Below are 14,279 nucleotides of genomic sequence, written 5' to 3' on the forward strand. Positions count from 1 at the left end.
GCTTCCCCATTAATAAGTTGTGGACAAAAGCATTTGCTGATTTTATGATTCAACAAATATTGTTTTGGGCAGTACTTCTCTTTTTTCTTTTTTTTTTTTCTTTCCCTTCAGGTGACCAAAGTTGTTTTGTGTTTTTCCTCATTTCTCTCTTGCAGGTTCAAATGAAGGATTTTAGGTTCTCATACAAGTTTAAAATGGCTTGCAAGGAGGATGTGCTGAAACTTTGCCCCAACATCAAAAAAAAGTACGTAGCACCTGACCAAACAGCAATCTGATCCTGTAACTTTATTACATATTTTTATGATATTTCACAATAGGACAGCAAACACTGGACTTCCTTTAAAGGCTGATTCTTTTGTGTGTGTTCCCTTAGTGACTGCATTCTGCAGATGCCTAAGGTAGAGGCATTGCTTGCCTCTTGAAAATTACTTCTGCTTTCCTCTTGCATACAAACCTGTCCTCTTTATTTTTCTTGCTCTGAAAATAGCTGATGATTACAATTAGTAGACTGCATGTCCCAGGATGTGTTATATCCTTGCTAGATTCATTGTCTTCTAAGATGCAGGCTACTGTTGTTCCAGTTGCTGATCTGGGAAGGGAAAATATCCCACTTGTTATAGCTGGTTTATTCATTTCAGTAGCAGGGTTTTTTTTAATGGCCTACTGCAATAACGTAAGGCTAAATTACACGCAATGTCAATCCTGTTCGTGGATAGCTGGACTATTTGCATTTTATGATATAAATGCCCTTCCCGTAGTGCCAAAAGGTTGCTTGCAATGCCACGTAGGTATTCCACCTTCCTCTGTTTCTGAGATTCAGTAAAGCTTTTCTAAAGTGCTCGCATGACTTAAGAGCAGAGGTATTGCTGGGCCGGGCTGTGGTGGGATTTTGAGTATCTTCCTGTCTGCTGATCCAGACTCCAATTAGATATCATCAGATTTAGGCTTTAATTGTGATCCAGTTACTCTACATAGAGCTCTGTTCCCAGGCTAGAAGTAAGCACAGATGCACGAGGACTTTATGCTGTGTTTGGATTCTCAGATGCGGTGATCCAACTTCAATCTTGGCTGGTCTAAGTGAAGGGTATGAGTAAAAAGCTGTTTTCTTTTCTGCAGGGTGGATGTGGTGATCTGTCTGAGCACAACTGTGCGCAATGATACTTTGCAGGATGCCAAGGAGCACAGGGTCTCTCTGAAGTGCCGCAAACAGCTGCGTGTTGAGGAGCTAGAGATGGTAAACATGCATGAAACTCTTTATTCTGCCCGCTCTTCTAGTGAGGTCCTTCAGTTAAAGCTTCCTGGTTTGTCCACCATGGAAGAAAAAGGAAGCTCGCTTGTAAGATAGATCTAACTTATTTTTTCCACTCTTCTTGCAACATAAGACTCATTTGCCCTTCACGGTGAAAGTAATGATTGTCTATTTTAATGCCTTAAATATAGTCTCAAGAAGGCTAAAGGCAAGCTAAATGGTCACTGGAATTTCAGCTAGAAGTGATTATGTTTAGTGTTAGATAGCAACGTGCTACACATGCTGATGTCTTTAAAGTCCTCTAGGAGAGAATAAAAGCTTCATTTTACAGACTGAGGAAACAAGCACAGATGAAGCAACTCAACTCCAGCTGCTCCAAGTTGCTCAGTGGATAAATAGGAGTAGTATTTGTTCTGGTAGGCAAGGCTGCCTCTCGGATTCCTGCTGCAGTGTTCGCAGCAATAAACTCTTTAAGTCTTTGTCCAGTAGATACTGCTTGAGTGTTAAAGCTTCACCTGAAGTAGGCCCGTATCAGAAAAGGCAGCACTCTTGCCTTTGTATGGAAGAATTCAAATGCTGGGCATCACTAAACCCAGGAAACTTCATTCACATCCTGCAGATCACCCAATAGTTGAGTGGCTATCCTTTGGCTTTCACATGAAAAGATTTTAGTTGTCTTGGACATTTGTGTTGATGCCCTTTTAGGAGGAGTAGTGGAAGCACCTTGCCAGCTCTAAAATTCAGTTTAAACCCTTTCTTCAGTGTAAAATGCCAGCTGATCCACAGCGTGGATTTACAAAGTTGATTTTCCACTAACACTACTTCTCACACCCGAGACCCCTAAATTGAAAGAAACCAACCTGCCTGTTGCGAGAGTTGTTTGCTTTTTGTGAGTCGAGGGCTCTAGTTAGTAGACTAACAAAGTAAAGTAGTCTTTACAGTCCTACTTAAAAGTTGATATTGTAATTTATCCTGCAGACCGAGGATATCAGACTTGAACCAGAACTGTATGAGGCTTGTAAAAACGACATCAAGAATTACTGCCAAAACGTGCCCTATGGCAATGCTCAGGTAATGGATTTTATTAATAATTTACAATTTCATTTGTACTTTCATTTCAGAAGACTCTTGAAGAACAATTTTGCCCTTTTGAGTGCAGCTTTAGATTTTCATTTTGATATCACTGAAATCTTTTGGGAGTATTTTGGAATGGTTTTGTTTTGGTTTTTTTTTTTCCCCACTGCTTCACAAGTATTAATACCAAGTGAATGAAATGCTGTGAGCACTTCATTCTTCAGTTAATGCTAGTTTTAAGCTATTAGCAGCTGTTTACTTGCAAATGTTGCTAAAGTTTTCTTAGGCATAATGTCTGCAAGATGAGGTTTGGGGTTTTGGAGTAAGTCTAGGCGACCCTCCTCATTTCATTAAATCTTTGTGAGAAAACATGAGCTTAAAGCAAGTCCTGGAAATAAGTATCAGTAATGACTTTTGATAAAATCTAGGCATTGGAAACTTTAGTGCACAAATCAGGTGAAGATAGCCGTTAGGGGAACGCATAGCTCTGTGTTTTGAGCAGCAAATGACAGAATCATATCAACAATTTGTCTGTCATGGTTGTAATACTGTGTTGTAGATTATTGAATGCCTGAAAGAAGTCAAGAAGCAGTTGAGTACGCGGTGCCACCAGAAGGTGTTTAAACTGCAGGAGACAGAGATGATGGATCCAGAGCTGGACTACACACTCATGAGAGTCTGCAAGCAGATGATCAAGGTAATGGAAATGTGCTGATTTAAGAGGTGAGGTAGGGATATTAGAGGCTCTGTTGGTTTGAGCTTCCCATAAAGGCTTGTTACAAGACTGCTGTGTTTCAGAATTATGCAAAACTTAAAAATTAGAAATGCTGGCTTAAAGTAGTACCATGTGGAAAGCAGCAGTGAATGTTAATAAAGACGCTTTTGCACAGTAGCCAGAATTACAACCCCTGAAACACTAATGTGTGGCGTGTATGCAGTACCCTGACTCCGTATTGTGGCTGAAGCAGAACATCTTGGGAATGTATTGCTCTCCAGTACAGCCTCATGCTTTAAAAAAACCAAAAATAATAATAAAAAACCCCACCCCACAATCCCAGCAAAATGGTGAGGATTAGAAGATGCAACAGCCTTATCTTACACCCACAGAATTAGTTTCTAACAAAAGAAATAGGTCTGAATTTTGGGTAAGCTGGTTCACTGTTGACTATCTAATTCAGAGCGGGAATGGGCAAATTAGTATCAGCAAGCTCTTCTCTGCTTCTCATTCTGTATGGTCTTACTTTGTCCGGGGTGTTACTACTGAAGCCTTTGCCTGCCCCTTTATCCGGCCAGCATTTATGCGGTATGCGTATAGACTTAAAAGATTCCCTTTTTAGTTTCTAAAATAAAGGGGAGTGGAAGTAGTTGGGTATGAGACCTAATTTGGTGGGTATTTCTTGCAAAGTGTGCTGTAACTTAAGAATAGAAAATAAAAGCAAATTGCTTTTGCTGCTGCTGACAGAAACTGGTGTCTAGAAGCCAGTCAAGACTGTACAGCTTAGTGCTCAGTCCATAAGCAGAGATATTCAAGCCCATAGTCAATTTAGGGAATAACACTGTCCTTTTTAATAGGAGATGTGACTGTATACCTCTGGGTTGGGCAGGTGGTTATTCTCTTCTGTGAATGTAGTTGTTTGGGTTTTTTTTTTTTCCAAGTGCTTAGTGATGAAACTTGTTTTTTTGGGGTTGGGGTTTTTTTTGGTAGCGGTTTTGTCCAGAGGCAGACTCAAAAAACATGTTGCAGTGTTTGAAACAAAACAAGAACAGTGAAGTGATGGATCCTAAATGCAAGCAAATGATTACCAAGCGCCAGATTACACAGAACACAGGTATCCTCTTCTGGGAAAAAACCTTAACTTGCCTGCCTGAGCTACTGAGTGATCTGCATGGCCGGAAGTATATTCGCTTTGTTTTATTCTCCTTCCTGACTGTCTGTGGACACATTGACTTTATTCGGTCAAGTTCTTGAGGGTCAGCATGCATTATTGGATCTGCTTTATTCCTGAAGCTCTTAACTCACAAGTTAAAATTCTGTTTTGAAAAAATACTATTTTTCCCCAAAATTAAATTCATTGGTGGTACATCATCATCCAGGAAATTTTTATCAAATCTATTTTGGAGTGTTATGTTCTGTAATCAGAAGAGATATGTACTCTAATGAAATTCTGTCATCTTTCCCGGTTAGATTACCGGTTAAATCCAGTGCTCAGGAAGGCATGCAAAGCAGACATACCGAAATTCTGCCAAAATATCCTGAATAGGGCCAAGGATGATACAGAGTTGGAAGGACAAGTCATCTCATGCCTGAAGCTGAAATACGCAGACCAGGTGAGTAGAGCTGGTGCGTGCAAACAGGAAACTGTGCCGGGTTGTGCTGAGCGATGGACGTTGAATAACAAATCAAACTTGGGCTTGTGGCATGTTCGATGTACGTAACAGGCTGTACATAAATGAGTTTTTACACTCCTATGCAAGTGTTACAGAATACACAGGTTAAAATGCAAGGTGATTGATTTATGAAAATAAAGGTCATTGAGTGGGTTAATGACTTTCTCCGCTTAATAGCGTCTCTCTCCAGACTGCGAGGACCAAATTCGAGTGATAATCCAGGAATCGGCTCTTGATTATCGGCTGGATCCCCAACTTCAGATGCACTGCTCTGAAGAGGTAGGAGAAGTAGCTCAGCAGCTACTTTTTCACTATGAAAACTCCCTTCGCGAAACAGATTTTGTTTCTTAAAATGTGAACTATCCTGATAATTAAAATGAACAAAATCCTTCTTTGAACTGCTTCTAGCTAGTCAGGTTCTCTCCTTGTAATTTCTGTCTAGTGTGCAAGAATTGCAGTTTCCTGTGCAGTGCTAATATAAAGTTAATTTTTTTTCATCTGGGATCTCATCAGTATGTGTGACTATGGAAAAATACTTTCCTCTTGTTAAAAAAAATAATTAAAAAAAACAAAACAAAAAACCCAAACCTTTGCTAGTTCTCTGTCTTGTCACCCTTAACTGGAATACATTCAGATTTTGAGCTTTCACTTTTTTGATAGCCAAATCAGCCATGTCTCAAATATTGCTTATTTCATATCTTAATATCACTTCAATGCTGTTTTCCTCCCTGCTTTCCTCTCAGTACGGCAATATTGACTTCTTGCTGTTGGGTCTCAAAGGGTATGCATATTGCATGAGCCAGGCTGCGTTTGGCTCTGGGGATTCTGGGGTGGGGGGTAAAGTATCTCATCTTGTGTTCTCTAGCTGCACCCTGTGATGAACTAATGTACTGAGATACAAATGTGCTAAAAGCCAGAATAATTGTTGTGAGCTACTTATGTTAAAATACCTTTTTCAAAATAGATTTCCAGCTTGTGTGCGGAAGAAGCAGCAGCTCAGGAGCAGACTGGGCAGGTGGAAGAATGTCTGAAAGTGAATCTGCTGAAAATAAAAACTGAAATGTGCAAGAAGGTAAAGGAAATAAATTGAATGTGCTCTAAAAGGCATTCCGTCCCTGCAGAAACCAGTCATTTTTCCAGATCACAGCCCAGGCCATGCTCTAGCTAGTATGAAGCCAGAGCTCTGCAAATTTCCTTATACATCTCAGTTCTGGCCTGCAGCGATTCAATTCAATTTCAATTTGCCAGTGAAAATTGTGCTGACTGCATCCTTTGCAATTCCAGGCTTCAATCCTTTCTTGATTATGGTTGCCAAAGTTTCTTGTTACTAATCTGTTTTCTGTTACTGTCTCCGTTGCAGGCTTCCTGAGTGCTGGCTATGGCCTAGGCACTGGCTGTGATCGAGGGCTGTATGAGTTGCCTTGGGGCTACAGCACCTTATTTCAGTTCTAACTGAAGTAACCCTGGCATATTGACTTTGTATTTTAGATTAATATGGGTATTTTAATGACCGTAACTATGATAACCCTTAAACCAGGACATCTAATCCAGCCTAAACCAGCATTCATAGCCTCATCCAGGGACAGTGGTGTTTTTTCTCATGATCCTGGATTTAAAAGATGATGCCCCTTTCAGAAACATTGAGCAGCATGAGGTTTGTTCTCTCTCCTTGTTCTGAGATGTACTTGTAATTCTCCCCTCCTCAGGAAGTGCTCAACATGCTGAAAGAAAGCAAAGCAGATATATTTGTTGATCCAGTGCTCCACACAGCCTGTGCCCTGGACATCAAACACCACTGTGCTGCCATTCCACCAGGAAGAGGACGCCGTAAGTACTCGTGCTTTACTCGTATAACCTCTCAGTCCTGAGGGCCTTAATGCTAGTAAGAGAATGCAGCTCGTCTTAAGTACCAGATCTTTCCACCAGCCCTTTGTGGGTAACGAAGGGGAATAGCTGCAGAGGTGGTAGGTGCCACTAGAAGATGGCTATCAAGAAGCCCTTCCTTGTGTCCAAGGTGGGACCAGTTCTTCAATCCTGATATCCTTGCAGCCTTATCTGCAAATTTAATGAGTATATTTCCTATTCCGTCGTTCATATGATTACTGACAAGAGCGTGTGATGCCAGATCCATAACCCTTCTGTAAAATCCCTCCTTGGCTAAATCCTGTTGAAAACGGGCTCTTAATACACATGGACTGAAATATACGGACTCACATTTCAGTGAGGCTTATCTCCCACCCTGTATCAGCTTCACACAGGATACAGCTCCTGAGCTGACTTATGATGGTGTTATATCAGACTGCATCAAAAGCTTCCTAGGAAGTAAGCTGCTTCTTTTACAGAAGCAAATCAATTTGGTTTCACAAGATTCATTCTTAGCTAATCCCCTTGGTCCTTTTTGTTCGTTGGTCTTTGTCCATGGTTGGCTTCTTTGTTTCAGTATTTTTGACAGACAAAATTAAACTGAAGTCCTTTGATCCTCTTTTTTCTTCTCTGCTTAAATATACCCGGGGTTTCTTTTCCAATATTACAGAGGGTAGATGATACTACATTTTCTAAGTCCAAATAGCTGCTACAGGCTTTGAGACTTCCATCAGCTGTTCCAGGTCCCCTAAGACCGATTTCATCAGGTTCAGACCACTTGAAACATCATTTATTTAAGTGTCTCCTAACCCATGCTTTTCCTGTTTGAGGTCAAGCTCTTGCACTTTGCTGCTGCTGTTACGTTAGCCAGCTGGGTAGTATGTATGGCTGCTTAAGGAAAGCTAGTGGGAGGGGGGAAAGTTCTGAACTTTCCCATCCTTCTGAGTTTATCTGGCATTAAAAATAGCAGCCAAGTATTTTCCTGGTAGTTACCTTTCATGCTGGTTACTGAATGCCTTTCTGAAATTTTGGATATCCTTTATTTATTCCTGTTTTGTCGTAATTCTTTTGATGTGTGTTCTCACGCGTTTGCACTGAGGGTATGCAGAGTCTGTAGCTCAGAGAGGGATCTGCCTCTGAGCGTTTGAACTGACGATTGCGTTTAAAAAGTCTGGAGTTAGTTTAAAGTTTACAGCCTGTTTGCTATGAACAAAATAACTCTTGATTGCAAAGCAGAAAGCATCCAATTAGGGATTATTCAAGTAAGGCAGTATAAGTATAAAATACAAAATTTTATGTCAGTGTCTCATATGAGCATATAAAAGAGCTTATGAATTAGCTGAGGCACACCGTAGGCACCCAGAACATTGTGATCCCATTTCCTTTGCACAGGACTGTGTGAAAACTCAGGAAGTTACACCTCTCAAAAACATTTTGTTGATCCAGAGAAACTCCTAACAAGCCTAAGGAGATACACTGTGTTTTTTCCTGAGCTGAATTTGATCTCCGCTCTCTCTAAAGGGTAGTGTCACGGAATTTAGAGTACAGCTCGCTGAAGGTGCAAGCTTATAAGACTTTATAAAATCACATGAATTACACCTTGGATACATGCTGTAATGTCTTGTTAGAAGACAGAATTCCTTGTGCCTCAAAATGCAAGATTAATCATGATCTTAGAGAAATAGCTAGCTTTAAGGGTACAACAGGGCTTCATATGCAGTCTGTCAGGCTGGCTGGTCTGTTTAGAAAGCTCTGCAACCATCCGCCTTTAGTAGAACTGAAGTGTCCCTTTCCAGCAGCCCTTCCGGGGCATGTTGTTAAAGCTGCTGTTTCTATTTTGTAACACCATCTTCTGCACATTACAGAAATGTCGTGCTTAATGGAAGCTCTGGAAGATAAGCGTGTGAGGTTGCAGCCCGAATGCAAGAAACGCCTTAATGATCGGATTGAAATGTGGAGCTATGCTGCAAAGGTGAATATGTAAAGGGTTTCAGTAAACTGCTTCCTTTTTTTTTTTTTGCATTGGATCTTTCCATTGCAAGCTATTTATGAAAAACTTCAACTGCAGTGAAACTCTTGTTTACCATTTTGAGTTTGGTCCAGAAAAATTGAGATCGAGTCTCTCTATTTTGAACTTGTATGTCTTATTCTCTGAGTGTCTGGGATGCATCCTCAACGGTGCAGAATTAAATAGTCTTTTGTGCATGCAGGGCTTGCACCTCTAGAGGTGGTCTGGGGCAATGAAGCAAGGTCAGCAGAGCTGCTGTTATAACTCTGTTGCCTGAGAAGTTCTTCCTTCAGATGAATCACTGCAGGCTTGCTTGTTTGTGGTTCGAGCCAAGCCTGACTATTACAGCAGTACGAGAGACTAAACCTGATAAATGCCGAGGCTGAGGGTCGCATGGAAAGTGCGGCTTGGCTCATTTATTCCCTTGTCACCTCTAGGTTGCCCCAGCGGAAGGCTTTTCTGACCTTGCCATGCAAGTTATGACCTCTCCGTCCAAGAATTACATACTGTCTGTGATCACGGTCGGCATCTGTGTACTCTTCCTCATCGGCCTGATGTGTGGACGCATCACCAAGCGGGTGACAAGAGAGCTCAAGGACAGGTAGAGCCTGGATTGCCTGCTGAAGAAATGCCTGCCTAGTGCCCAGTTTTGTACAGCCCTCCTCTGTATAGTCTACCCATGCCCTCTTGTGAGAGGAGAATAAAAAAAAAAAAAAAATTAGAACAGCAGCAGGTGTTGGCTCAGTTTTCCCATCCTGGATCTCATCCACAGCATCTTCATCCTATGAAAGTTTGTGTGCAACATTGGCAGCCCAGCCAGCAGCTTTCGTTACCCCTTTGTTAGCAGACTCTCGTTTACCTGCCTGTAGACAAGTCTCTATTGTACTGTTGGAACTGCCTTCACTCCAAATCAGACTGATACGACCTGCAGCTCAAGCAGTTTTTAAGTAAATTTTTAAAGAAAGACATATATCTGCATACCGACTATATGATTTAGGTAATGGTTCATACTGAAATCTAGTCATCCTCTGTGGCTGGGTGAAATCGAGGCAGGAAATTAAAGGGTAAATTGCATCTTACACCACAGTTGGCCTTGTTTTGGACATCTTGCTCATCTTATGTAAAGCATCTTCAGAGCATAGTCTTGGACACAACCTAAGGACACCAGTCACTGGTGTCGTCTTCTAGTGAATATCCTGCTTTTGTTACTGTGGATTTTTTTGGCTGAAAAGATGTCCTCCCTTTCTTCCTCTGCCACTCGCAAGATAGAATAAAATACTGACCAGGATCAAATACTCATGTGAGCTGTACAACTTGTATTTCAGTAGATGAAAGACACGGTGTAGACGCAAGGCATGTAGAGCCTGTCAGCCTACAGTGCTGCTGTCAGCGGGCATCGAGTGCCCTGATCAGTTACTCGGTCTGGTTTTTATTAGTGATGATGCAGTAAAATTCTAACACTCCTTTTATTTTACCTCGCTGCTGCTAAGCTTTTACCCTTCTGAATTCATTATCTACAGACGGTATCGACGCACTGGCAAATACGGTGCTTTGTCAGAGATGCAGAAAGCGACTGAACACTCAACGTGCTCTATCTGTAAAGGGTTACTTGCGGGCTAGTGCAGTGGTTTGTAACTGGCCTGCCTGGGTCTTAATGGTTTAAATGGTGGGGTGGTTTTTTTTCGTTTCCACAACTACAATTGATACGGATACCAACTGGTGTTTTCTGGGATGTAGGACACGGGTGCTGGTCTGGAAGGGCCAAGCAGGGGTGGATGGAAGGATGATGGAACATCTGGATCTTTAAGGGAAGGAGCTTTCACATTGTTACCATCGATGCGCGCCCTTACGTTATATATAGTTACGCTTCCAGAACCTGATACTCATACTTGAGAGCCTGAAGAAGGTGTTTTAGAAAATCCGCACCAGTAGTTGTGGCCTCTTCTTTCCATCATCTTTGCCCCTCAAGTCCAGGGAGGCATGGAGGTCGTAAGCCACGTGCTTTGGCTCAAACACGAGGAGATAGGTTGAGTGTGTTGGTGAAATGCAGAAGTAGCTGCACAAGTCCATGTGTACAGTAGGATGTACTTTATTCGCTTTTTAGATGTGCTCACCTGCGTGTGCTACAGTAAAAATCATGTGCCTGAAACTGTCCAACTTAGGCTGACGCTTGAACCAGAACTTTAGTTTCCCACTTAGTGCACTGCTAGGTAAGACCTGACACTTGCGGTTCTCTGCATTCTTCTCTAGAAGAACAGTGGAGGTGGTTTTGAAGCACTTTGGAATGTGGACCAGCTGATTCTGATGATGCTGCGTGTACAGAATGGCGTATACAAAATACTGTGAGCTTTTGCTGCAACCGAAGCTTTTTGCAAACGTACCTTCATCCCACTCTGAGGATGGACAGCAAACTATTAGCGATACGGTTTTAGACTTACTATGCTAGTGAGTCTTTCACAATCTCTTCTGGTTTTATATCGAAGTATTATGAACACGAGGCAAGCAGTAGAGAATGTCTGAGCAAGGTTCAGTGGAGAATTAGTGCATGGTAAGATTGTAGTACAGAAATTAAGCCTGAATTCTTTCTCTCGCCCCTCTTCCCTGATGCTAACGGAGCTTAACTGGCCGTCTGTCAATGTGAAGTGGAGCAGAAGAGGGAACGGTTGATGGCATCTCTTGAGGTAGCACAGGTGTATTACACCGCAAGTGTTAGTTTGGCAATTGTAAGCGTAGATTGTTTCACTTGGCTGAGGGCTGAAATTACTGCTGTAGAGATGGGTGTGTTCGCAGAGCTGCCGGCGAGGGAATTGGGATCTTTGTCCAGCCTCGCTTGTTTGGCACGAGTCTCACTTCTCGAAATGTCTATCAGGCATAATTAAATTGCTATTGGAGGGCTTTTTTTAAACTGTTGTGACTTTTTAAAAAGGCGTTTTGTAACCTGATTAGCTTGAAAAGCCTAATTAGATGGTTTATTGTCTAGAAATAGCATCTTCCACTAAATTCCAAAAGACATTGCAGTGAAAATTGTAGGTTTGTAGCCATAGTTCTGAATGTAAACCCTGTTGAGCTCTGAAGGTGACGTTCTTTACTTTCAGAGATAAGGCTTTCTGGGTTTGGGTTTTGGGTTGGTTTTTTTTGCTTTTTAATTTGGAGTAGGCTGTGCGGTAAGGGTGCCTGGAGCGCCACGTTAGGAGTCTGTGGTCTACGGTGGCGTCAGTCTGTAGCTGGTGGTGTTTGTGGCTGTGTCAGCAGGCTCACCTGGGAATTGGGTGTCATTGCGAGTGCTCTGGGATGGTGTTACAGGTGTGTGTCCGGGGGCCCTCTGAAGCAAAGGTAGGATACTAAATAAATTCCCTTACGATGCCACAGATGCACCTTTAAAGGGTCCAGACCATTTTGTCATTGAGCATCGTTATCTCTTCACGTTTTAAAATGGGGCCTCCTGCCACTGCTGATGCCCAAATTTGCTTTTTTCGTGACTAGTCTTGAAACATCCTCCTCCTTTTCACATATACCTAAATATCTAGAGGTCTCAAAAGCACAGAAGCCCACACAAGTACTCTTCCAAAAATAACCTGCTTGTGCTGTTGCCAACACAACCCCTTGCCTGCAGGTAACCATTTTCCATTGCAGGGAAAGAAACAATTGGTTGTAAGAAACACTGCTGTTGCCTTGAGCTTGAGGAAGCCTTTTTAACTTCTCCGATCTAATCGCTTGCACTACAAATAGCTGCGATCAGTTGAGAGAAGAGTGTTGGTGTGGCAAAACCTGGGGTACCCCTTCTTCATGACCCTTGCCTCTTGGTAGAGAAGAACGCAATTCAGGGGGTGGGGGGTTTTTTTTATTCCCCTTCTCTTGGAGAGCTTTATTCTAGACCTGGAGATGCTGATGCTCCTGGGGATTTATGGAAGGGATGGATGCCTGGGATGTGCAAGGCACGCAGCTCTCAGTTTCCCTCCTGCTGCTGCAAGGGTTAATGAGCCGTTTCCTAAACGAAGGCACGCGTTTAGATGACATGGCTGAGGGGGACCGTGCGTGATGTGCACCTTGTTACTTCACTCCTGCTAGCCCGTTAGCATTTGTTCATTCTTGCTGACCTTAATAAGCTTATTTATTGTTTACCTAGTGGGCTTAGTCAGGTCCTTTTTGCTGAATTTCAACTTGGGATTCTCCTGCCTCGCCTCTGTCGTGCAGGCTGCTGGAGTAACTTGTGAGTAGGAACGAAATTCCTGGCACTTTGAGTACTGTCCAGCGAGTACCCGTATGTCTGCGTCACTGAAAAGGGCTGGGAAAGCCCTAATGATGATCAAATAATTCTGTAACAAAATTTTAAGCATTTTACCCAGAATCTGACGCTTAAATCCATGTGAATATAATGAATCTTGTTCTGAAAGAATCCACAGTAAGCGCATTGTACGAAAAATGACGGAGAGGAGTGAATGTCTCTAGGAAGTACGGAAACTAACTGTGGGTGGGCACGGAGGGAGGAAATGTGGTAAGCCGGAGGGATCACTTGAATCCGATAACGTAGAGGAATTCTGTTCAAGTTGGATGGCGACTTCTGTTAAAACACAACTTTATTATTTAGTTGAAAGAGGATTGTAGTACTTTTTTTTTTTTTACTTTATCGGTTTTGTTTTTAAAAAAAAAAAGGTAGTTTTGAGGTGTGTGTGAGTGCGTGAGTGTGGTATGAAACCGGAACATTTCATCTAGCACTTCTGTCCCTATTTAAAATAGAGCTCTGTGGACACAAACAGCTGTAGGGGCGGTTTGTATGAAAGTACACTTTTAGTTTATGGGGTTCCAAATCTTCAGGGCAGCTCCCAGGTACTGATCTTTTGTGCAGTCTCCCTGCTTGGCAGCCAAGCCTGAGTCGAGGTTAGAGGCAACCCAAATCACAGGCAAACAGGCGAGAATTCAGCTGGTTCTGCTGTTTCTGTCCCGAACCAGTGGAATTCTGCATCGTACCCGCTCCATCGGGTTCCTGTGTGCGACAGGGAGGAGTAATAACACATTGCCACTTACTGGCCAAAGGCAGATTGCCGTTTTCTCCTTCCACAGCGCCCAAATTTCATTCCATAGCTGACCGAAAGCAGAAGATCCCTTCCTGGGATGGCTGCACCCCAAAATCCCACCCCGCTGCCCCCCCCCCGAGCAGAAATATTTGCGTAGCTCTCGCCTAGGGGAAAAAAGGGAAGGTGTGACTTTTGCCCGTAGACACTCGTGCCGGATGGAGGTGGTCAGAAGCTGTGACTGGTGTTTGTGTCGGGGTGGACAGCGCGTACCAGAGAAACCAGAGCCGGGTTTTGGGGGGGGGGGGTGTGTCGGGGAACCCCAGCCCCCCTGGGATGGCGCTGCAGGCCTCCCCCCACAGTGTGCAAAACAGACCCAGCGGGTTCCGATTGTACAGCAGAAGCTGTTTGAACTTAGTCTCTTTTTTATTATTATTTTTAAATGTGACATTAACAAGACTTTTTTTGTAAATTGTTTGACCTTTCTGTGTATAAATCCTGGCCGGTTTGGGTTTTTTTGTTGTTTTTTTTTTACATGTCCATGCTGTGTAATTTTGAGATGTTACTGAGATTCTGAACATAATAATGTGCATTTTTTTCTGTACAGATGAAATGGGAGAATTTAATAAAAAGAGTCTGCAGGTTTTTACTTGTTGTAGTTTATTTCTTAGGGCTGATCGCGCCG

General features: G+C 42.6%; 1 protein-coding gene across 1 annotated transcript in view; it reads left to right on the plus strand.

Annotated features, from left to right (window-relative positions):
• Positions 1-14,243, plus strand: part of GLG1 (golgi glycoprotein 1) — an 85,816-nt gene extending 71,573 nt beyond the window's left edge. The window contains exons 16-26 of the mRNA XM_054840980.1: positions 156-244; positions 1,117-1,234; positions 2,228-2,320; positions 2,883-3,020; positions 4,029-4,152; positions 4,509-4,651; positions 4,889-4,990; positions 5,676-5,783; positions 6,418-6,538; positions 8,440-8,546; positions 9,020-14,243. Coding sequence (XP_054696955.1) covers positions 156-244; positions 1,117-1,234; positions 2,228-2,320; positions 2,883-3,020; positions 4,029-4,152; positions 4,509-4,651; positions 4,889-4,990; positions 5,676-5,783; positions 6,418-6,538; positions 8,440-8,546; positions 9,020-9,187 — 1,311 coding nt within the window. The 3' untranslated portion in view covers positions 9,188-14,243. The remainder of the gene's footprint in view (positions 1-155; positions 245-1,116; positions 1,235-2,227; positions 2,321-2,882; positions 3,021-4,028; positions 4,153-4,508; positions 4,652-4,888; positions 4,991-5,675; positions 5,784-6,417; positions 6,539-8,439; positions 8,547-9,019) is intronic.
• The last annotated feature ends 36 nt before the right edge of the window (positions 14,244-14,279 follow it).

This window comes from Grus americana, chromosome 13 (assembly GCF_028858705.1).
Source record: "Grus americana isolate bGruAme1 chromosome 13, bGruAme1.mat, whole genome shotgun sequence".
In the NCBI taxonomy this organism is placed as follows: domain Eukaryota; kingdom Metazoa; phylum Chordata; class Aves; order Gruiformes; family Gruidae; genus Grus; species Grus americana.